This window comes from Zophobas morio, unplaced genomic scaffold (assembly GCF_036711695.1).
Source record: "Zophobas morio isolate AGI-343-1 ecotype UQ-CSIRO unplaced genomic scaffold, CSIRO_AGI_Zmor_V1 ptg000026l, whole genome shotgun sequence".
Taxonomy (NCBI): Eukaryota; Metazoa; Arthropoda; class Insecta; order Coleoptera; family Tenebrionidae; genus Zophobas; species Zophobas morio.
In genome coordinates this window covers 11,412,379-11,436,797 of record NW_026972131.1, presented here as the reverse complement: position 1 = coordinate 11,436,797, position 24,419 = coordinate 11,412,379, and the positions used below count along the sequence as shown (strand labels likewise).

The 24,419-nt window shown below is 35.7% G+C and overlaps 2 protein-coding genes across 3 annotated transcripts in view; one reads left to right on the top strand and one right to left on the bottom strand.

The window, feature by feature from the left end:
* Positions 1-20,076, top strand: part of LOC135136114 (receptor-type guanylate cyclase Gyc76C-like) — a 115,955-nt gene extending 95,879 nt beyond the window's left edge. Inside the window, exons 2-18 of one of the 2 annotated variants that reach the window (XM_064065244.1) lie at positions 639-1,121; positions 9,590-9,787; positions 9,842-9,907; positions 14,425-14,665; positions 14,713-14,859; positions 14,913-15,118; positions 15,166-15,498; positions 15,570-15,860; positions 15,917-16,183; positions 16,230-16,301; positions 16,351-16,516; positions 16,566-16,715; positions 16,768-16,966; positions 17,022-17,530; positions 17,576-17,974; positions 18,188-18,773; positions 18,822-20,076. In XM_064065244.1, coding sequence (XP_063921314.1) covers positions 675-1,121; positions 9,590-9,787; positions 9,842-9,907; positions 14,425-14,665; positions 14,713-14,859; positions 14,913-15,118; positions 15,166-15,498; positions 15,570-15,860; positions 15,917-16,183; positions 16,230-16,301; positions 16,351-16,516; positions 16,566-16,715; positions 16,768-16,966; positions 17,022-17,530; positions 17,576-17,974; positions 18,188-18,773; positions 18,822-19,014 — 4,470 coding nt within the window. In that variant the 5' untranslated portion in view covers positions 639-674 and the 3' untranslated portion in view covers positions 19,015-20,076. Of the gene's footprint in view, positions 1-638; positions 1,122-9,589; positions 9,788-9,841; positions 9,908-14,397; positions 14,666-14,712; positions 14,860-14,912; positions 15,119-15,165; positions 15,499-15,569; positions 15,861-15,916; positions 16,184-16,229; positions 16,302-16,350; positions 16,517-16,565; positions 16,716-16,767; positions 16,967-17,021; positions 17,531-17,575; positions 17,975-18,187; positions 18,774-18,821 lie in introns of those variants that run through there. The other variant, XM_064065243.1, reaches the window with a different exon arrangement.
* Positions 19,981-21,575, bottom strand: LOC135136120 (malate dehydrogenase, mitochondrial-like). The gene is made up of 5 exons (XM_064065252.1): positions 21,314-21,575; positions 21,094-21,266; positions 20,918-21,046; positions 20,620-20,877; positions 19,981-20,572 (listed from the first exon to the last, which is right to left on the bottom strand). The coding sequence occupies exons 1-5, from the start codon at positions 21,480-21,482 to the stop codon at positions 20,096-20,098; spliced, it is 1,206 nt and encodes a 401-aa protein (XP_063921322.1). The 5' UTR covers positions 21,483-21,575; the 3' UTR covers positions 19,981-20,095.
* Between the last annotated feature and the right edge of the window lie 2,844 nt (positions 21,576-24,419).

Genomic DNA, 24,419 nt, shown 5'->3' with positions numbered 1-24,419 from the left:
AGTGTGAATAAAAATAAGAATTTTCTTGGTGTTTCGTAAACTTTCCGCTCATTATGTATGTGCAAATATCAAGGGATGTTTTGCATTCCTCCATGAAATTAATTTGCGCCCTAGTTCATATCCTCACTGACTGTAAACAACTCAATAAACTCGTGTTGATTAATTTACTGCAAGATTTTATCTTTATACCAGATAACGGTTTTTAAAAAAACACTGCTAGCTAGAATTTTTTACCACTGCGATAAGAAAAACAGCCTCTATTCTTACGTTTTCCTCTTAACCAAACATCGTGAAAAGCACACTAAGCCCTAAACGATTACTACAGCTCTTGTCAAATTGTCGTGCCTTATCGAAGTTCGACATGCTTTCAAGAGCAGCCTCTTATAAAATAACTCAAGACATGTCGATGAAAAAAAACAGTTTTCGCTTGAAGGCAAGAACACGTTGTCTCTATTGATTCCGAACATTTTACATTTCCCCCAGAAATCCTATAGTGATGCATAGCGATTCGACTCGTCGCTTAATTTCCGGTTTCACGTCACTATCGACAGTCCAATCCGGAATGACGAATGGACGTTTTTTCGGTGTGCAGCTAAATGATTTTCATTCTTAAACCACCTTTCGTCCTTTTGTTTCAGGTGATCCTGGAGTTCCGGTGAGGGGGGAGCCCGGCCATGCGCCTCGGCCTGGCTTCTCTGCTGGTCGCGCTATTATTATTTTCTCCCTCCCAACCGACCTCGTCCACTTCTTCGCCCCTGGAGGATGACGCAAACGAAGGATTTCTGGCTCTCCACGCCGCCCCGACGCGTCTCTCCAGCACGACCAGCACCAAGCTCTTTTCCGGGAAGTCCACGTCCTCCGAGGAGGACTTCCACCGCAACGACCTGGACGCGGGCCACGGGATCGTCTACGAGGACGACGAGAAGTACGCGCCGACGGAGGTCGTGTCGTTCACGGTGGTGGACAGGCACAGGGCCAACCTCACGAGCGACAACCTTAAGAGCGAGCCCTTGGCTAGGAAGAAGACGATCACGGTTGGGTACCTCACGGCCGTCAAGGGGGAGTACAGGGAGAGGCAAGGGCTGGCGGTGTCGGGGGCTTTCAAAATGGCATTGGATAAGGTAAAGAGAATGAAAGAGTACTTACATGTTTTTGGTTTGATTTACCCGTACTACTACGTAATACACTGTCACAAATTTTATGGCTTAGGTATGGTCATTGTTTAAGTATATTATAGTTGGACAACCTATACGGACAATCACTATCACTTATCATCAAACTATGAACACCAAATTAATTCAATATGAACATCTTCTTACGTATTTTTTTTATTAACAGTAGTCAAATCATTAAATACATATTATTTTTGAAACTAAAATGCATTTTATCCTAAGATTGTATCACAAAATATTCATCACCATTTAAATATATACGATTTAGACATCAAGAAATACATTTAAAATTGCAAAAATTATACTACAACAGCCTTAAATGTGTCTTGTATGTACGTGCTTATCAGTATGTAGGCATTTTAACGCACAGCAATAATCATTCTTGATGAGTAATGACTGATGACTACTGTAACACAGTAAATCCTCGAAATCGAAAATTTAAAACACTGAAAAATTCAAATATGGGAAAATTGTAAAATCGAGAAATCGAAACACAAAAAAATAAAAAAAAATAAAATTGGAAAATCTAAAATTTAAAAATCGAGAAATTGAACAATCGGTTAATTCAAAAATCGAAACATCGAAAAATTGGAAAATCGAAAAATAAAAAAAAATGGACAATCGAAAATTTAAAAATTTCGAAAACTGAAAAATTGAAATATAGAGAACTGAAAACTCAAAAAATCGAAAAAAATTAATAATTTCAAAAATCGAAAAGCTAAAATTGAGAAATCGAAAAACTGAAAAATCACAAAATTGAACGAAATATCAAAAAACTAGGAAATTAAAAAATTGAGAAACAAAAAAGTCAAAAAATCAGAGTCTAAAAATCGCAAACTTAAAAAATCGAAAAATTGAAAAATCAAAAACCTGAATAATCGAAAAATTGAAGAACTGAAGAACTGAAAAATCGAAACTTTAGGAAGTGGAGAAATGGGAATATAAAAAAATAGATTAATTGAGAAATCCGAAAACTAAAAATTCAGAAATGTCAAAATTTGAAAAATAAAAAAATATTGAAGAACTAAAAAATCGAAAAATCTAAAATTTAAAACACTGAAAAGTTAAAATATCCTAAAACTGAAAAATGGAGAAATCCAAACATCAAAAAATCAAAAATAAAAATAAAAATCTAAAATTTAATAATCGAAAAACTGAAAAATCAACGAATCGAGAAGTCGAGAATTTGAAAATTGGACAATTGAAAAATCGGATAAATCAAAAATCGAAACATCGAAAAATCGAGAAACCGAAAAGCAAAAAATCGAAAAAACAACAAATCGAAAAATCGAAACATTGTAAAATTCAAAAATTGAGACATCGAGAAATCGAAAAATCAAAAGACAAAAAAAATCGAGAAGTCGAAAAATCAAAAAATTGAGAAACCGAAGTAGGCCAAAATCAAAAAATCGAAAACTTAAATATGGAAAAATTGATAAGGCGAGATTGAATAATCAAAACATCGAAACATCTGAATCTCAATGAATTGAGATCTCAAAAAATTTAAACATTCGTAAATTTAAAAAATTAAAATATAGAACTGGAAACTCGAGAAACTGAAAAATCTAGAAATTTAAAAATTAAAATATGAAACTGAATGAAAGAAATATCCAAAAATTGAGAAATCAGAAAACTGAAAATTTAACGCAAAAATTTGAAAAATTCAAAAATTTAAATACTGAAGAACTGAAAAGTCAAAAAATCGAGAAATCGAAAAAACTAAAATTTAAAACAATGAAAAGTTAAAATATCCTAAAACTGAAAAATGAAGAAATCCAAACATCAAAAAATCAAAAATAAAAATAAAAATCTAAAATTTAATAATCGACAAACTGAAAAATCAACGAATCGAGAAGTCGAGAATTTAAAAATTGGACAATTGAAAAATCGGATAAATCAAAAATCAAAACATCGAAAAATCAAGAAACCGAAAAGCAAAAAATCGAAAAATAGAAACATTGTAAAATTCAAAAATTGAGACATCGAGAAATCGAAAAATCAAAAGACAAAAAAAATCGAGGAGTCGAAAAATCGAAAACTTAAATATGGAAAAATTGATAAAGCGAGATTGAATAATCAAAACATCGAAACATCCGAATCTCAATGAATTGAGATCTCAAAAAATTTAAACATTCGTAAATTTAAAAAATTAAAATATAGAACTGGAAACTCGAGAAACTGAAAAATCTAGAAATTTAAAAATTAAAATATGAAAAAGTTGAAAAATTGAGAAATTGAAATAAAAAACAAAAAACTGAAAATCCAAAAATAAAAAATAGAAAAATCTAGAAGTCGAAAAATGAAAGAATCGAAGTATTGAAAAATATCAAAACTGAAAGAAATATCCAAAAATTGAGAAATCAGAAAACTGAAAATTTAACGCAAAAATTTGAAAAATTCAAAAATTTAAATACTGAAGAACTGAAAAGTCAAAAAATCGAGAAATCGAAAAAACTAAAATTTAAAACAATGAAAAGTTAAAATATCCTAAAACTGAAAAATGAAGAAATCCAAACATCAAAAAATCAAAAATAAAAATAAAAATCTAAAATTTAATAATCGAAAAACTGAAAAATCAACGAATCGAGAAGTCGAGAATTTAAAAATTGGACAATTGAAAAATCGGATAAATCAAAAATCAAAACATCGAAAAATCAAGAAACCGAAAAGCAAAAAATCGAAAAATAGAAACATTGTAAAATTCAAAAATTGAGACATCGAGAAATCGAAAAATCAAAAGACAAAAAAAATCGAGGAGTCGAAAAATCGAAAACTTAAATATGGAAAAATTGATAAAGCGAGATTGAATAATCAAAACATCGAAACATCCGAATCTCAATGAATTGAGATCTCAAAAAATTTAAACATTCGTAAATTTAAAAAATTAAAATATAGAACTGGAAACTCGAGAAACTGAAAAATCTAGAAATTTAAAAATTAAAATATGAAAAAGTTGAAAAATTGAGAAATTGAAATAAAAAACAAAAAACTGAAAATCCAAAAATAAAAAATAGAAAAATCTAGAAGTCGAAAAATGAAAGAATCGAAGTATTGAAAAATATCAAAACTGAAAGAAATATCCAAAAATTGAGAAATCGACAAACCAATAAAGCGAAGTCGAAAAATCGAAGAATTGAAGAACTGAAAAATCGAAACTTTGAGAAGTGGGAAAATCAAAAATAGATTAATTGAGAAATCAGAAAACTGAAAATTTAACGCAAAAATTTAAATACTGAAGAACTGAAAAGTCAAAAAATCGAGAAATCGAAAAAACTAAAATTTAAAACAATGAATAATTAAAATATCGCAAAATTGAAGAATCGAGAGATCCAATTCAATTTGAAAAATTGAAAAATCGGGGCATTGAAAAATTGGAAAATCCAGAAATTGAAAAGCTCAAAAGAAAAAAATCGAAAAACCGAGAAATCCAAAAATCGAAACATCGAAAAATTCAAAAACTGAGACTTCGAGAAATCGAAAAATCGGAGGATCGAGAAATTGAGGAGTCGGAAGACGAAAAGGAAAGTTAAAAATTGAAAAATTGAGAAATTGAACAATCAAAACAACGAAACATCTGAATTCGATAAATTGAGAAATTAAAAAATTGAATAATCGAAAAATTTTAAAAAAGAAAAACTGGAAAATCAGAAATTAAAATTCAAAAAATCGAAAAATGGAAAAGTGAAATATAGAAGGACTCAAAACTCGAGATATCGAAAAACCTAGAATTTTAAAAAATGAAATATTAAAACATCGAAAAGTTTAAAAATTGAGAAATCGAAACATTAAACAGTCCCAGAATTGAAAAGTTTACAATAAATTGAAAATCCAAAAAGGAAAAAAGCGAGAAATCAAAAAAATCCATCAATTCAAAAATCGAAAAGTCGAAAAATTGGAATATTGAAAAATTTCATAACTGAAAGAAATATTCAAAAAATTGAGAAATTAAAAAATTGGAAAATTGAGAAATCGAAAATCTAAAAAAGCAAAATTGAAAAATCGTAATCTTAAAAAATCGAAAAATTGAGGAATTGAAGATGTGAAAAATCGAAACTTTCGGAAATCCAGAAATGGACAAATAAAAAAAATACTTCAGAAATCGGCAAACTGAAAATTTAGAAACGTGAAAATTTGAAAAATTGAAAAATCGAAATATTTAAAAACCGTAAAATTGAAGAGGACAAAAATTGAGAAATCGTATCATTGAAACATCGTAAGATTGAGAAATCGAAAAATAAAAAAATCGAGAAATAGAAAATTTAAGGAATGGAGGAATCGGAAAAGCCCAAAATTGAAATATTGAAAAATTGAGACATTTAAAGTTGAAAAATCGAGAAATCGACAAGCCGAAAAATCCCAATAGCGTATTTAGGTATAAATCACAAGATCAGGACTATTCTACTTTTTAAAATTTAAATACATAACATTATCAATTGGAAAATGTTGATTTTTTTCCAAAAATCTTGACGTCTAAGGTGAAAACTCGACACGGATACATAAACCGTAAACGGGGCGAAACTACAATTTTACTATTGTAAAATTTGGAGATTGCGTCATTTCATTGTTCGTGACAAATTTTAGAGAGTGTAATTTGATAATACAATTTGAAATGTAAATTTTGTCATTCGGGAACATTATGTATTAAATCGTTAAGATGTTTAAGATAATTGTTCACTTATTCCTTGTAAAGTCCAATGGTCGAAATGGGTTAGTTCTTCGTAGTGGATGTGTATCACATCAACTCTAACGAATATCGGTTTATAGATAAATCGCTTAAAGCCGATATTGGCCTGAGTGTGCTTTGGTCTGTAGATCAAACAAGTTCTCAGGCGACGAAAAATTGCATGTGGAGGGAGACTTCGGACTACAAATCGTGCCAAGAAAGACATATTTGGGAGAGATAGATTTTCAGGTGCTTGACTAGCGGTAATTTTAAATTGTTTGCTGTCGTTCGCGAAGTGAAGAACACAATTTCATTAAAATGATAATTATGAAATTATCATAATCACTATTGGTGTTAATTAACACAAAATGGCGCGCAAGTTATCAGTTGATTTCGTTAATAGATTCATAGAAACCTTTATGGGATTTTTTCATGCCTTAGAAAATTAAAAAGTAAAAAATACAATAACAAAAATTTTAAAATGCGGTTTACGAAAAATTAGTTGACCTGTGCAAAGAAGAAAATTTTGGAAACGCTGACAAATATGACATCTTAAAAAAAATAACACTTGAAGAAGTGCTTTCGGCGTAATATTTTTGATGCTCGCGTGAACAAAATACTCTATGTCAGTGTGCAGTGCGCAAAGAGTTAACTGTGCAGATCTAGCCGAAAATCGGAAGTAATAAATCATCCCATCGGTTGAAGAACGTTGGGTTGGTGCACTGATGTCAGTGTTATATCCCGAGAGGGGCCCAATACACCCAATAAAATGGAACAGACAAAATAAAGCTTCAAACATGATTATTTTTATACTAAAATTCTGAAGTTTATAAATTGCACATTTTATTTATTTATTTATTTATTTATTTATTTTATCTTGTTTTCGAACTATAATAAAGATTTCAAACAATGTCTGTAACTTATTTTAATGTAAATTATATTCATGTGGTTAACAAAATTAGATGTAATATTAGTGTGATTTTGACCTTATTCTAGATTCTATTACAGCAGAACGGCGTATCCTTTTTAAATTTTAGAAGTTACGGAAACTAGTTCAAGAAACAATTAGTTATCTCGTATTTTTGGAACAAAATCTACCAAAATGTCCGATAACAGCAATTGTTTTTCATAGAAACAAACATTCTTCAAAACAGCCTTTAACAACTCGATATTACAAACATGCCTCTTAAGTTCTTAATGCGTTTTTTTCTCTCTTGTAATTATTTGCCTAAAGTTTATGTCATTCTGTTATTTACTTTGAACATATATTTTCATTTTGTGTTAATATTTTTGTAACACCACGAATCTAAATTTTGCTTAAAATCTTGTTTTACTTTAATCTTGTAAAACTAAACAATTGTACCAGTTTAAAAACCCTTGGAAAATTTCTGTCAGTCTTCAGATATAGTCAAATAAAAATATGCGTCAAATTAATTTAAATTCAATTCTTTCTTATCACGTTACAACGCGTTGCTTCATATTTTTTATGTCAAGTATATTTTCATATTTTGTACATATATGTTTATACACATTACTGTTTACGGAACAATGTTAATTATGGATTTATGGATAACTCCTCGTATAAGAGCAGAGTGAAGGGTGTTTGCCTTTGCTAATGTTTGATGGCGCCATCTGATTTAGAGTAAAATAAACCTAATACGTTGGCTCACTGTAGTGAAAATGCGCGTTGACGAAAAATTTGTCCCACGCCCCCTGGATTCCTTGTCCTAAAGCTCACTATTTAGGCGAAGTAAAATTTGTATTAGGTTGTCCAACTATAATATACTTAAACAATGGTATGGTCAATGGCCATTTTTATAGGGGATTTTACGATAGACGAAAATAAAATGGACCCGAATAAAGAATATTAACGCCAAGCAAACTTTACCTACACTAAATTATTACCGAATTAATTACCTCGCGAAAACCGACTATGCCTAAAACCGGAAAACTAAGAACATGGAAAACCCAATCTTAGCAGTCCTCAAAGGTTACTTGAGTGGATCATAAATTATTCCACCTAGTTCCAGGCTTGATTTTCAAGGTTCGGTTAATTTCAAAAACCCGATCGATTCGGACACCATTATCCTATATTTCCGTAAAGTTTCCTAATTAAATAACTACAAATACAAACCGCGAGCTTCGCTTCCATTCACTAACTAAACCTCAGATTAATTTTACCTGCATACATTTATCATACTTAAAACTTTGCGGTACATTTCAAAAATAAAACCACAAAAACGAAAATTCCATTCTGTGGATTGTGCGTCGAAGAGTAAAATTAAAATCCTGTTCCCTCGGAGAGGATTTATTTTAACATAAATCGAATTTTGTCGTCCGAAAAGGCATATCCGAGAGCCTCTTCCGCAGTTGGAGTTCGATCAGTGATAGATGAATCCTTGTGAGGGCACGGATTTGTGTGTGAAAAACGAATACTCATATGTGGAGCAAATTTTTACAAAATGAGACGAAATTTCTGTGGCGTTTTAATAAGTGTCTAAGGCCCGTATGGCGTTAAAAACGACTTGTAAACATGTTCAATATTTTATTCTGCAAGCTGAGTCGTCGACAGCAGGCGGATACCCTAATTCAGTCCAACCAATAAATATCAGGGGCACTTCCTACGTGGACGTCTTTCAAACGATCACTAAATAAACGAGTCGGTCCTTACAAGCTTACGGCGAAAGAGCCCGATTCTTATTCAACTGCACATCTTTAATTCGAGGAGAGCCTCTTTAGAATTCTTTGGTTTCAGTTTTATCTCCCTCTTAACGTTTTTTATAGCTTAACAACGCGACCAAATGAAAGATAAAAAACCTATTACGAAGCCGGGGAGCCATTGTTTCGTTATTATTAATTTCATGTATAGCAACAACAATCAGCAATAAACAGATCAATAAAGCGCGGTAGTTTGATAAAACTGTCTGCCGAATCATCCATTTTCATTTAAAGTTTTCATTTATTTCCCGGGAAACGATCGCTGAAATTCGTGGTCATCCATAATTTTTTCTGCTAAATTACCGGATAAATCTGTTCTAATTCGTTAAGTCGATTAGCGTCAAATTATCCCAATTCCAACTTGCTCCGGACGAGAGGAAATTAAGGTGGAGTTCTACGGCGCTTTCGCACTTGCTGACACTAAAATGAGCTTTAAACACGCATAAGTCGGCAATTTGCCAATTATTATAAAAATACAACTCACTGAATCCGTTACTCTTTGTAAATATTCCATTCGCGATATTTTATAATTGTACAAAGCTTGACGAAGTTGCATTTCAAATAAACCCGTCTTTGTTTTTATCAAAGGAGACGATCCATAATTGACAAATATTGCAGGTAGGAATTATTTTTCGTCATGAAAGATCTCCGTTCAAAGTTCAACAAGACGCAATAAAAGTCAAGAACCGAACGAAATTTAATTTAAAACTCCAGGCAAGTTTGCACTTTAAAGAATGTAAAGTACATAAATTGCTCCTAGGAGAACAAATACTTACGTTTTATTATGAACTTTATGTATGTATCGTCCTAAATTCATCATTTACAAAGTTTTACTTATTTTACCGCGCTAACTTCCCTCTGAAGTTGGAAGTTGGAAGTTTCCAGTATCGGCCGCTAAAACTTCTCGCGGTTCTATTTTCTAGAATTACCGGAGAATATATCAGGTACTTGTTATTTTTAGCTTATTGAAAAAGTTTCCCAAAAACAAAAATCCCCGAAACACCGAAACCGGGCTTTAATAATGCGACTTTCGTAGGTTAACGAGGACCCAGAGCTGCTCCCCAACGTCACTCTAGTAATGCGATGGAACGACACTAGGGGGGAGACGGTGGCGGCAACTAAAGCTATGACCGACATGATTTGTGACGGCGTTTCTGCTTTTTTTGGTCCAGAAGGTACTTGTTATGTGGAAGCTATAGTCGCCCAGTCAAGAAATATTCCAATGATTAGTTATGTAAGTAGAGTACCGTCACCTTTTATCCACGAAAAAACATTAATTTTTCGTTAGAAATGTTCAGATTACAAAGCTTCGCAAGTACCGACTTTCGCCAGAACGGAACCACCCGACACGCAGGTGAGTCGTTACTCGTAATTAGATTCATTTCTCGGTCACATGTTTTCTATAAAATCGGAAATTAACACCATTCCATTGTTCGTCGCTGTTAAATATTTGTCTTTCCACTTACCGAACTTGGCTAAATCTAGATGATAAGTGGAGCTGCATAAAATCGTCATTTATGACACATAATTGTGGCGGCACAATAATACGTAGTGGAAGCGAGGAAAGATAAGCCTCCTCTGTAGTCTAATGGTGAGGGCACCCGCCCGGCAAGCGGTGGAGGAGCAATATTTTTCTTCGCTTACCTACATAATTAAAAAAATCGTGGTTTAAATTTTGGCTTAAACATGATCTTCCAGGTGACCAAGTCCGTCGTGTCGCTTCTAGAGTACTACAAGTGGAAAAAGTTTTCCATAATATATATATATATATTTTAATTTTTGGCTTGTTTTTTCTTACATATTTTTTATTTCTTGTATAGAAATAAAGATTTTGCAATTAAATTCCGCTCCTTTGGCTCTCGACGATTTAAAAAAAATTCGTCACAATTGAGATAGGGTGGGTGGACGGGGCTTATCTTTTGCCTTTTTTCTTAATATACATAGCCGTCTTTTCAGAACAAGAAACTGAAAACATGTCTAAAATGGTAAATTTTATCCGATACACTTCTCTACAAATTTACCCTTTTGAACATGTTTTCAGTTCTTGTCGTGAAAAGAAAAGTACGTACATATATTAAAGGAAAAAAAGACAAATACAAACCCCACCCACCCTCATTTAAATTGTGGTAATGTTTTTATTCGTTGTGAGCCGAAGGGCGGAGTTTATTGCAAAATGCTTATTTCTCTATAAGAACCTACTAGATTGAACATGTTTTTAAATACTATATATGTAGAGAAAAAAAAAAATAAGCCCCACCCACCCGTCCCAGTCTCAAATGTGATGAATTTTTCATTCATTATCCGACCGAGGGGCGGAACTTATCTGAAAAATCGATGTTTCCCGACAAAAATTTACTATTTTAAACGTTTTAAGTATAATGACCAAATTTAATTTTTGGTGATTCCAAAAACATTGTTGATTATTTCAAATCCAATTCTCATCTGAATGACTCGAGTTTAAGAATTCGATTATCGGACGTTTTAGATGAAATTTCTATACTGAAATGAGTAGGTAGTAAAATGGTATAGTTTTGGAAATTTCATTCTACTCTATAAAATTTAATTGGTAATAACGAGACGGACTGTAGTGCAATAGCAAGGGATAACAAATGGAAAATTTATCACGACGGATGGGTGGAGGTTATTTTTTGCATTTTTTCTTATTTTTAATACATATTGTTTTACTGTTTCAATTGCTCGATCTTTCAATTTTCGACTTTTCAGATTTCGATTTTCCGATTTTTAAATTGTGGACTTTCGATTTATGAATTTATCAATTTTTCGATTTCTTGACAACTCGGTTTTTCGATTTTCAAAATTTTTCGACTTGTAAATTTCTCCAATTTCCAAGTTTTGGATTTCTCATTTTTTCGGCATCTCAATTTTGAAAATTTTTCAATTTCCGAATTTTTTGATATTTCGATTACCCGATCTTTCCATTTTTTTGACGTTTCGATTGTTTAATCTCACGAGTCTTCACTTTTTCGATTTTCAATTTTTCGATTTATTGATTTTTCTATTTCTCAATTTTTCGAATTTTTTAAATTTTATATTTTCCAGTTTGTTGAGGTTTCAATTTAACGATCTTCAATTTTTCAACTTTTCGATTTCTCAATTTTTCATGTTTCAGTTTTTACTTTTTTTATTTTTCCAATCTTCAATTTTTTGATATCTCAGTTTTGGAATTTTTCAATACTTCAATTCTTCGATTTTTCGAGTTTTCAGATTTCGATTTTCCGATTTTTAAAATTTTTGATTTTTCGATTTTTCAGTTTTTACAATTTCTCGATTTTACAATTTTTCAATTGTTCGATTTCCCACCATATATTCCGATTTTTCAGTTTCTCGATTTTCCAATTTTCTGATTTTTTAAATTTTGGACTTTCGATTTATGAATTTTTTAATTTTTCGATTTCTTGACATCACGGTTTTTCGATTTTCAAAATTTTTCGACTTTCAAATTTCTTAAATCTCCAAGTTTTGGATTTCTCATTTTTCCGACATTTCAGTTTTGAAAATTTTTCAATTTCCGAATTTTTTGATATTTCGATTAGTCGATCTTTCTATTTTTTTGACGTTTCGATTGTTTAATCTCTCGATTCTTTACTTTTTCGATTTTCAGTTTTTCGATTTATTATTGTTTCTATTTCTTAATTTCTCCAATTTTTTAAATTAAAGATTTTCCAGTTTGTTGATGTTTCAATTTAATGATCTTTCAATTTTTCGACTTCTCGATTTCTCAATTTTTCATGTTTCAGTTTTGACTTTTTTTTATTTTTCCATTCTTCAATTTTTTGATATCTCAGTTTTGGAATTTTTCAATATTTCAATTCTTCAATTTTTCGACTTTTCAGATTTCGATTTTCCGATTTTTAAAATTTTTGATTTTTCGATTTTTCGGTTTTTACAATTCCTCGATTTTACAATTTTTCAATTGTTCGATTTCTCACCATATATTCCGATTTTTCAGTTTCTCGATTTTCCAATTTTCTGATTTTTTAAATTTTGGACTTTCGATTTATGAATTTTTTAATTTTTCGATTTCTTGACATCACGGTTTTTCGATTTTCAAAATTTTTCGACTTTCAAATTTCTCAAATCTCCAAGTTTTGGATTTCTCATTTTTCCGACATTTCAGTTTTGAAAATTTTTCAATTTCCGAATTTTTTGATATTTCGATTAGTCGATCTTTCTATTTTTTTGACGTTTCGATTGTTTAATCTCTCGATTCTTTACTTTTTCGATTTTCAGTTTTTCGATTTATTGTTGTTTCTATTTCTTAATTTCTCCAATTTTTTAAATTAAAGATTTTCCAGTTTGTTGATGTTTCAATTCAACGATCTTTCAATTTTTCGACTTCTCGAATTTTCAATTTTTCGATTTCTCAATTTTTTCATGTTTCAGTTTTGACTTTTTTTTTATTTTTCCATTCTTCAATTTTTTGATATCTCAGTTTTTGAATTATTCAATATCTCAATTCTTCAACTTTTCGATTTTTCATTTTTCAATTTATGGATTTTTTCAATTTTTCGATATTTTAATTTTTCAATTTTGTTTATTCGCCGTGAACCAAGGGGGCGGAGCTAAATGCAAAATACTTCTTAAAAGGCAAATATAAACCCCACCCACCCACCCCATCTCAATTGTGATGATTTTTTTATTATTAATTTTTCGCTTGTTTTTTTCTTACATACATAGTACTCTTTGAACACGATACTCAAAAACATATTTTTTATTTCTTGTAGAGAAATAAAGATTTTGCAATTAAATTCCGCTCCTTTGGCTCCCGACGATTAAAAAAAAATACATCACAATTGAAATAGGGTGGGTGGGCGGGGCTTATGTTTTGCCTTTTTTCTTAATATACGTAGTCGTCTTTTCAGAACAATTTTATCCTATACACTTCTCTACAAATTTACCCTTTTGAACATGTTTTCATTCCTTGTCGTGAAAAGAAAAGTACGTACATATGTTAAGGAAAAAAGGGCAAAATACAAACCCCGCCCACCCGCCCTCATTTAAATTGTGCTAATATTTTTATTCGTTGTGATCCGAAGGGCGGAGTTTATTGCAAAATGCTTATTTCTCTACAAGAAACTACTATATTGAACATGTTTTTAAATACTACATATGTTGAGCGGAAAAAAAAACAAGAAATAAGCCCCACCCACCCGGCCCAATCTCAATTGTGATGAATTTTTCATTCGTTATCAGACCGAGGGGCGGAACTCAACTGTAAAATCGATGTTTCCCGACAAAAATTTAGTACTTTAAACATTTTAAATATAATGAGATGCCGATTTAATTTATCTTTACCATATACAATTCTCATCTGAATGACTCGGGTTTAAGGATTCGATTATCGGACGTTTTAGATGAAATTTCTGTACTGAAATCAGTGGAAAGTAAAATCGTATAGTTTTGGAAATTTCAGAGATATTTACAACTTAAACTTGTCGCGTGCCGGTAATCCCCAGATGGTAGAAAGCAGAATAATCCAGGTCCGGACAGGGCCCATCGTTACTCTATCTGTTAAATGTTTTTATAGGATAGAATGAAATTCCCAAAACTATACGTTCCACCTCACTTTTTTTTCATCTATTTAAGCTTTTTTCACCTGTTTTTAACCTATTTTAAGGTGCTTTATCATGTTTTAAGCAAACAGGCCAGTTTTAAAGTTGAAGCCTTTTAATGCTTTTTTATAAAATAAAAAAAATCAATTTTGTCGTGAAGTTTTTTTTTATGGATTTTTTTAACATTCACCCCATTTTTAAGATAATTTTTTAAAAAGTTGTAGACTTCTAGAGATTTTGCCAAAATCAGTCTTATCTTAGCAACTATTATTATTTTGGCTTAAAAATGATCTTCCAGGTGACCAAGTCCGTCGTGTCGCTTCTAGAGTACTACAAGTGGAAAAAGTTTTCCATAATATACGAGGAGGCTTGGCAGACTGTGGCCCAGTCCCTCGTCGACGAAGCCGAGAACAAAAACATGACCATCAACGACCAGGAAAAGGCCAAGGATGGCTACAAATGTTGTTCCGAAACGTTGCCTTGTTGTGGAAGCGGCTATTGGTATCAGTTTATCCAAAACACAAAAAATCGTACTAGAAGTAAGTGTGAACGTAGCGCAAACCCAGTTCTAGCTAATTTTTCGCAGTTTATGTTTTTCTGGGGAGTTTGACTTCCTTGTTGGATCTCATGATCACCATGCAAACGGCTCAGTTGTTCGAATACGGCGAATACATAGTAATTTACGTGGACACCAACACGTACTCGGAAAAAGACGCACACCAGTACCTCTGGAGTAAGTTCTTGAGTCGATGTATTGATAGTAAAATATATTAAGAGTAATTCCAGAGCCGGAAGTTTTTGCAAAGTACGACAGTTGTGACAAAAATGACTACAATGGGTTGATCAAACGAGGGAGATCTTTGTTCGTGGTAGTACCCACTGCACCCACAGTGAAGTACGCCGAATTCACGAAGGACGTCAACGCGTACAACTCCAAAGAACCGTTCAACTTTGAAACATCAAAAATACTTTTATCCAAGTCGTTCGAAAAAGTAGGTACTTTTAACCCTCAAACACACACGTTTATTGTTTTTTGTAGTACGTATCCATCTACGCTGCATACTTATACGACTCCGTCATGCTATACGCAAAAGCTTTGGACGAACTGTTAAAGAATCAGACAAAGTTAACCGACGACATTATAGACCAAATTGCCAGCAATGGTACCCAAATCGTGGAAACACTCATCAACAGGACGTACACAAGTATCACCGGTGCTACCATGAAGCTCGACAAAAACGGCGACTCCGAAGGCAACTTCTCGGTCCTGGCTCTCCAACGCGTCAGCAACCACCACGTCCACGGCAACTTCTCCTGCGCCTTCCAAATGCGCCCCGTCGGCCAATTCTTCTACCAGTCGGAAGATTTTCCAGTGAGTGAGTTTGCATTTTCTATTATCCCTCACCTAGAGACCCCCCGACCCTAACCCGCGCGTCTCTCCAGGAGTACAAGATCTACACCAACACCCAAATCGTGTGGGCCGGCTCCGACAAACCCAACGATGAACCCAGCTGCGGGTTCCTCAACGAGCTTTGCCCCAAACCCAACACCCACCTCAACAGCATCATCGCGGCCGGAGTCCTCGCTATTCTCCTCTTCTGCGCCGGCGTCATCACCATGAGCATCTACCGCAAGTGGAAAATCGAGCAAGAAATCGAGGGCTTGCTGTGGAAAATCGACCGCAACGAAATCCACAGCTACTTCGAACGGGATGTAGTTTCTAGTCCTAGTCGGGTAAGTCCAACACTGGTTGGACTTACCCGACAAAGCTAATATTTGTGGGTTCGCAGCTTAGTTTAGTTAGTGCAAGCGTCACTTCGTACGAGTCCAGGGGTGGCTTGCAAGTTTTTGCCACGACGGCGCAGTACAGGGGCGTCGTGGTGCGGATTAAGGAGTTGACCTTCTCGCGGAAGAAGGATATTTCGAGGGACGTGATGAAGGAGATGAGGTTGTTGCGGGAGCTGCGCCACGATAACATCAACTCGTTCATTGGGGCTTGCGTCGAACCTACTTCTTTGCTACTAGTCACTGATTATTGTGCCAAAGGAAGCCTATATGTAAGTGGATTGTGTGTGTCGGGTGGTTACTTACCGTTGGTTGCAGGATATTATAGAAAACGAAGATATTAAATTGGACAAGATGTTCATCGCGTCGCTGGTTCATGATCTCATTAAGGTGGGTTTTGTCACCAAGAAACGTCTCGTTTTCATATAATTTAATTCAGGGCATGCTGTATATCCACAATTCCATGCTTGTATGTCACGGTAACTTAAAATCGTCGAACTGCGTCGTGACTAGTCGCTGGGTTCTGCAAGTGACCGATTTCGGGCTGGCGGAGATGAGGCACTGCGCCGAGAACGACAGCATCGGCGAGCACCAGTATTACAGGAGTAATTTTGAGTAGGTGCCCGGAAATTAATAATGACGCGTCTATTGTAGGTCTGTTTTGGAAGGCGCCCGAGATTCTGAGGAGCCCTAGCGCCTACTCCCGAGGGACCCAAAAGGGAGACGTGTATGCTTTTGCCATAATTTTGTACGAAATTTTAGGGAGAAGAGGACCATTCGGTACCACAGGTTACGAACCAAAAGGTAGTGGAAAGAGTGCGACACGCCAGACGAACTAAACTAGGTGATGTTTCAGAAATCATAGATAGGGTGAAGCGGGAACCGTTGGACGGAGAGGAATGTTTTAGACCTGATATAGGTCTTTTACTCGACTGTGAAATCGGCTGTGATGATTACGTTATACAATGCATGAAAGATTGTTGGACTGAGAATCCGGAGTGTAGGCCGGACTTTGCCACGATTAGGAGTAGATTGAAGAGGATGAAGGACGGAAAGTACGACCCGGAACTGGGTTATCCACCCTAGTACTAACACTCACTCCAATTTCAGGAGCAAGAACATCATGGACCAGATGATGGACATGATGGTGACCTACGCCAACAACTTGGAGGAAATCGTAACGGAAAGAACCCGACTCTTGTACGAAGAGAAGATGAAAACGGAAGATTTGCTGCACCGGATGTTGCCTAAACCGGTAGCCGAGCGACTGACCAGCGGTTTCGGAGTGGAACCCGAATCTTTCGACTCCGTCACGATTTACTTCAGCGACATCGTCGGTTTTACTGCGATGTCCGCTGAAAGCACGCCACTACAAGTAGTCAATTTCTTAAATGATCTCTACACAGTATTCGACAGGATCATTAAGGGTTACGACGTCTACAAAGTGGAAACGATAGGTGACGCCTACATGGTGGTGTCCGGCTTGCCTCTCCGTAACGAAGACAAACACGCGGGAGTAATTGCCTCCATGTCCTTGGATTTGTTAGCCGCTGTGAAGAATCATTCCATATCGCACCGACCCAACGAGATCCTGAAACTCCGAATCGGGATTCACACAGGTTTGTGTTTGTCGTTGTTGACTGGTTTTGATTTTGGTGTTGTAGGACCCGTGGTGGCCGGAGTCGTGGGGTTAACCATGCCACGTTATTGCCTCTTCGGCGACACGGTTAACACCGCGTCCCGGATGGAGAGCAACGGCGAACCCTTGAAAATACATATCAGTTTGCCGTGCAAGGAAGCGCTGGATAAACTCGGGGGTTACGTGGTGGAAGACCGGGGTTTGGTTAACATGAAAGGGAAAGGCGAGGTGTTGACGTTTTGGTTGACCGGGGCGACTGAAAAAGCCATCCAGAGGCGCGAAGTCGACCTAGGGGACATTCCTCCGTTGTTTTGCAGACCCCGCAGAAGTCCAAAGTTAAATAACGATTCCAGACAGGCGTCTGTTTGCGGTGGCTTCGGACTCGGGGGGATGAACAGCCGGCGCCACTCCAGCGTCCCCAGAGGTATACCCCCCGTTCCTACTTTATTTACTTTGGCGTTTTGGTGTCGCTTTCCATCTTTTAGTTGTTTTATTTTACTTTGGTTGGTGGTGGAGCAAGGGGGCCGAGTTACGCACTATTCACACCTAACTCGACTCTCTTAATTCTGTTACTTTTCTTGGGTTAGTAGCGTAGTCTGTGTAAAACCTGTCGCAAACGTCGGATTTTTGTCGCTAGGTACGAGTATCGAAGTGGAAAGCACATCTACTCTCCAGAACGCGAGCCCGGTCCCTTTGCGCCACCTCAAAGTAAACCGTCATAACTTACATGTTCCAGAGCAGGGCTCCAAGCTGACTATTAACACGGCATTCGGGAGCCAAATAATCGAGAACTTTGACGAGTCACGTAGGGGTTTGCGACCGCGCCGCGTGTTATCCAGCATCGCCTCGAGCTCCGACGAGCAGAAAAAGAGCCAGAATATGCTTAACAAAATTCGCGAGTCGAAGAGCTTGGACCCGCTGCCGCTGATCAGGAACAAGCCCGAGCTCATGGTAGACGGGGCGCCGCTCGAAGTGCGAAAGAGGTCGACGAGATCGTTGGAAAACTGTGATAAATGCGGTGAAATACAAATCATCGCGATACCGGATGATAAGCTAATTAATAATAATTTTCCGAACGGGAATATTATGCCTATTCCGCCTGAAGAACTTAATTACATAGAGGACGTGCAGGTTCCGCTGCTCAACGCGACGCAGCATCCGGCGGTGCGAAGGAGGGGCGGCAGCACGATCGACGACACGCTGCAGAATAACACTTCCAAGAGGTAGGTCGAACCCTGGAGAAAACGCACGACCGATTCATGTGATTGCAGGTGGCACTCGTTGGAATCGCTCCCCGCGACGTGTGACCCAGTGACTGACGTGCAGAACAAGAAGAAGACGTCGCTGAAGAGCTGGTTCGTGGGGCTGTTCAACGGGAACGGCCTAAAGGCGAGTAACACGTCTCTGAGGAAGGGCGTGATCAACGAGTATAATAACTTAACAGAGAAAGAAAGTATTGTATAAAACAGTACATAGATTGTAGTGTTTTTGTTGGTATAACTCGGTGTAGACCCGAAATGAGCGAACCTAGTCGAATTTATTATTAAAAATAAATGAAACATTTACGTACGCAAACACTTTTAATAGTTTATTGATGCCGCAGCCGCGGTGCAAACTTCGTAAGGATCTGGATATTTTTTGCACCGGCGCGATGCGGGATATAAAGATTTATATTTTTTGATGAAAGACGACTTACTTGGTATATTTTCTATGCCCTTTTTGTGAGTATACTGAAATGCATTTATTCTACCTATCGTGATCTATGTAACTGAAAGGTGCAATTACGATTTTTGCCATATTAAAGTTATTAAGTTTTAGTTAAGTCTCCCATTGTTTTTATTTTGTAATTGTATCTTTCAAAAAAAAAAGGTAAGTTGTACAACTTATAGAAACCGTAATTGTCAAATTAATTCTCTTAGTGTCGTCGTAACTTGAATTGATTAGAATTAAATTTATGTGATAGCATAAAGAAGTAAAAGAAACAAAATTATATTAGTTTTATCAAACAAGGAAAGAGTACACAATTTTAAGTATGTGAGATATAGTTTTAAGAAATGTTTTATATGTAAACATCTGTTACCATTTTTGCAAATTATACTAAGTGTATGTAAATTCACGATTAAACAAGTTCTTTAAGAAACCATTGTGATTATATTTTTATAAAATGTTTAATTTTACTGCTGCCTAAGTGTTGAAAAGTATAGTCGACGTTTCGTATTACTTCTGTGAATAGAAATCGCTAGATAATTACGACAGCATTTAAATGTGAACCAATTTGCATAATCTGACTGTTTTTCTCTCCGTTAGTAAATAAATCAAGAATGGTACAAGTCAGACTTTTTGTGTTAGAGGCTGTGAATATTATCTTCATGTGTAAATATAAATAATGTAAGGATCATATCTTTGCACTATAGAATTTATATGTGCCATTAACTTATAAAGTTTGTGTATATGAGGTACCTAAATCTTATGTAAATAGAGTGTTACTGTAGGTATTGTTTGATAATATACTTATTTATTTATTAACCAACTCTTTAATTTCGACTTAACACGGCTTATCGGCGAATAACGACTGCAGCTCGCAGTGGTTCGGCGGGCACCTAGGTGCCTTAGGATTGGGGTCACACGGGTCACAAATCGGCTTCGGCTGCATCACCCCGTCCACCATCCTCATAGGCCGTCCACCCACAAACTCCCCCTTCTTTATATCCTCCGCCAGAAGCGGAATCGCGTTCTCTAGGAGACACTCCTCGTAGTCCGACAACGTCGGCACCCCGAAATTTTTCACCACACCACCTGGACCCAACACCAGCGGCGTCACCATGTACTTCAATTGCGGATGAACATTAGACTTCACAAACGCACACTCGACGACGTCGCAGTGCCCTTTAGCCGCTTTCACCAAAGCTAAAACGAACCTCGCGGTAGAGAAACCGTAAGACAAATAAGCGCCATCTGAGCGGATTTTCATTAAGTTGTCATCAGCCTGTCGCACACTATTAGTTATGTCTTCCAGTTCTTTCTATAAAGTTGGGTTAAAACTCGCTTAGTACGAATGACTGTGTTTACGTTTGTGAGTTCGTTGCAAGGAGCAGCCTTTGATAACACAGGTACTATGGTTTTCTCGCTGTGGCCGCCTATCACGGGTACTGTGACACACTCAGGGTCGAGTCCGAGAACCTCAGCTACGAATCTGTTCGTTCTAACGACATCTATAGTAGTCACTCCGAAAATGGTACACGGGTTGTAGTTCCCGTGTTTTTTCATGACTTCGCTAAACATTGGCACCATGCTATTAATGGGTTCGGCACCAATGGCTATAAGAGACTGTCTTTAAGTTAGTAAAGTGACTTAGTGAATGGGTTACTTTAGGGGCATATTTGGAGATGTGACCGGCCAGATCTTTGACTATTGGGGCATTTTTGTCAAACAGGTTGCTGTAGGTGAAGCTGTCCGAGTGTTGGCAACAGGCAAAAACGACGACGACGGTGGCTTTCTAAACAAAAGGGTTTAAAACGAAGATTGAGTGAACGAGGGGCTTACGGAAAGAGCGTGCTGGATATCTTTAGGGCCTAAGTACGAAGTGACTTTGCATTTGGTGTCGATGTAATTCAAATCTGCTGCAAAGCCCTCCAGTGACTTGGTATCATACAGGCAAACTTCGTCGATTAAAGGGGTTTGTTTTAACATTAAAGCCACTGATTTTGCTACGTTTCCTGGAAGATAGGGTTGGAAATTTGGTACGACTGAGGGGTTGTGTTACCTCCACCACCAAGAATTGTGACTTTCATAGTACTAGCACTGCTGCTAAATCGGACCCCGGTTTTTACATGGTTTGTGTGTGTGTTGGAAAAGAGTGAGCGATTTGTCGCCCGACTGTACCAAATGGGAGCTTGTGAGTTACGTACAATTAATTTCAGAAATTTGTTCATTGTAATTTGTCACTTCTTCAATTTAAAATATATTTTGAAAATCTTAAAGACGGGTGTCAAAATTTGTGTGACGGCTATGTCGTTGCTATTGACGCCTTCTTTATAGTACTCCTAGTTCAGCGTCTTAATTTTTTAATTACCTTGACGAAAACCGACCAAACAATAGGTCGCCCGTTTCCGTCTATCTATCTGTCTACCGTCTGTCCGGATTTTTATTAAACAGATAATCTCCGAAACTACTGAACCAGTTGTTACAGTTTATAAGTGTGAAGGTAAGCGAAGAAAAGTGTTATTGCCTTGGTGGGAATCGAACCCCACGCCTCCCGCTTGCCACTTATCTTTCTCCGCTTGCCGACGTGTAATTGTGTCGCCACAGTACTCTCTTTAAAATACGATCCATTTTGGCAAATTATATACTCGCCAAGAAAACAGAGGGTGGGTGGGCGGGGCTAGTACCTGGCTAGATAAATGATTATGTCAAGTTCATCCAGCAAGAAAACACCAAATTTATCTGAAAATTAAACACCAAAGGACATCCCGCCTTAAAATGGAAATATTTGAATATCGCAAATTTAATAAAACAAAGAAAAATCTGAATTGAAGTAACTGTGGCGGCAAATTTAAATTGTGGCAGTCAACAAGAGAACAAACCCATAGGGGGAGTTGTAGCACGAAAGGAGTTTGGGGCTCCTGGTCGTGGCTGTTCTCCTACCCACGACGGTGATTCTATCTATCGCAAGCACTGCCGCCCAGCACGAAGAACATGCCTAGACGAGCAGGCCGTTACGGTTGCAAAGTCGCAGTTGGGTCTCGACTATTGTGCTTTGTGCAGATGGCGCGATAAAGCCGGCAATCTCGACCAGGAACCGCGCCCTCCGCTTCTGCCACGTATTTCGGTGTTATTTACCTCAGTTCCATTTTAAATGTTTAATTTCTGTGACTCTGATATTAAACTATAACTGAACAAGTGTCAAAATTTCAAAAAGAGCAATATACAACATTTAAATTCGCCATACACTCTCGTGAAATTTTAAACAACAAATAATTCTTATCTGAGATTTAAATTGGACATCAGATAATTTTATGATGCAAGCATTGATCAACAAAATATTTACAAAACAAAAACGAGCAAAGATTAATTCTACGGTCCTTTTCCACAGTGAGGCAACATTAGGTTAATTTAATTGCTGTAAATGAACTATTAGCAATCGTGTAAACAAAGGTGAATTTCATGAAATCTCCTAGCAAGTATTTATCTAAGCAAATTCCTGATTGTTAATTGTGTTAGAACTAGTTGACGATTAAACTCTTAACATGAACTGTGAATTTACAAACAATGAATCAAATTTACACGTGTTAGCGTTGGGGAAACTGTGGCGTGCCTTTTATTAACCACTAGCCAACTAACTTAACCCATCTCCAGCTAACTTATCGCGTCTTTTCACCATGCTCTCACACACATAGAAACAAACCAACAATGACGCTTTCACCTCCCTCCACCAAGCAGCCGTCTTATCCCTACCAACCCTCTAACTAAAATTCCCTAGCCAGCTACCAACTATCCAAAAAGCGTTAACGTGCACATGGTTGCCTATGTTTAACGATTTTTTTTAATTGATTTTTTTTTCAAATTCAAATTATTCAAATGTGCTTTCGCGCCGCTGTTAATTAATTTCAGCGCTAATGCTATGTGGACAAATACTTTTTTACTTTCATTGAATGTATTTTTGTATTTATTTCCGTCACACAATTTCATCTATTAATTGGTAGTAACAACATGTTTTATATCTTCATATTTAACTCATCAATCAAATTGTGTCCCCCATTTCTGAAGGTTACGAGCCGCTGCTGACTCCTCCATGTGTGATTTATGAATCCGTAGTAGTTGCTAACAATATTTTATTACTCCAACTTACTCTATTTTTTGTTTTCTTTCTTTCGATATGTCTGTGTGCCTCTTAAAACAGTGAAAATAGCAAAAACCTATTAACTTTAAACTTTTTTTGGAAATTTGAAAATGTAAAATTCTTTTCCGATTTTTCAATATCTCGATTTTACGATTTTTCGATTTCTCAACATCTCGATTATTCGATTTTTAAAATTTTTAGATTTCGATTTTCAGATTTTTGGATTTTTCAGCTTTTCATTTTCTCAATTTTTCAACATTTTAGTTTAGGAATTTTTCAATTTTTGGATACTCTAGTTTTATGATTTTTTGATTGACGATTCGATTTTTAAATTTTCTTGTTTTTCAATTTTTAGATTCCTTAATTTTTTAATACTTCAAGTTTGTGAATATTCCAATTTCTGCATTTTTCAATTTGTGGATATTTTAATTTTTCGATTTTTTGATGTTTAATTTTTCGATTTTTAAAATTTTTTAACTTCTCAAGCTGGTAAGATAAGATTGATTTTGGCAAATGATGTACCTTCCAAGAAGACTGAGGGTGGGTGGGCGGGGCTAGTACTTGCTAAGATAACACTGAACAATACTAACCGTGGTCACCAGAATGAAAAGGAGGCGGGTGGGCGGGGCTACCACTTGCCATAAGACTCAGTTTTTTAATTTATCCATGTTTCAATTTCTGGATTTCTCGGTTTTTGGATTTTTCGATTTTTCGACTATTCGATAATTTCATTATTTTTGCAAGTTATTAAATTTTCGTTTTTCGGTTTTTCGAATTTTCGATTCTCGAGTGTTTCGTTTTTTAAATTTTTCTATTTTTCAAGTTTTCGATTCCTCAATTTTAGGAACCTTTCAATTTCTGCATTTTCCAATTTTTGGATATTTCAATTTTTCGATTTTTAAATTTTTTTGATTTCTCAAGCTGGTAAGATAAAACTGATTTTGGCAAAAGACATACCTTCTGAAGAGCTAGAGGGTGGGTGGGCGGGGCTAGTACTTGCTAGGATAAAACTGAACAATACTAAGAGGAG

Bases quoted from the DNA above. Each gene is read 5' to 3' on its own strand.
- LOC135136120 (XM_064065252.1), bottom strand. From the start codon at position 21,482: ATGAACAAATTTCTGAAATTAATTGTACGTAACTCACAAGCTCCCATT. The intron at 20,878-20,917 runs GTAACCCATTCA...ACTTAAAGACAG, and splicing joins TCTCCAAATATGCCCCTAAA to TCTCTTATAGCCATTGGTGC. The intron at 20,573-20,619 runs GTAAACACAGTC...CCAACTTTATAG, and splicing joins CTTGCAACGAACTCACAAAC to AAAGAACTGGAAGACATAAC.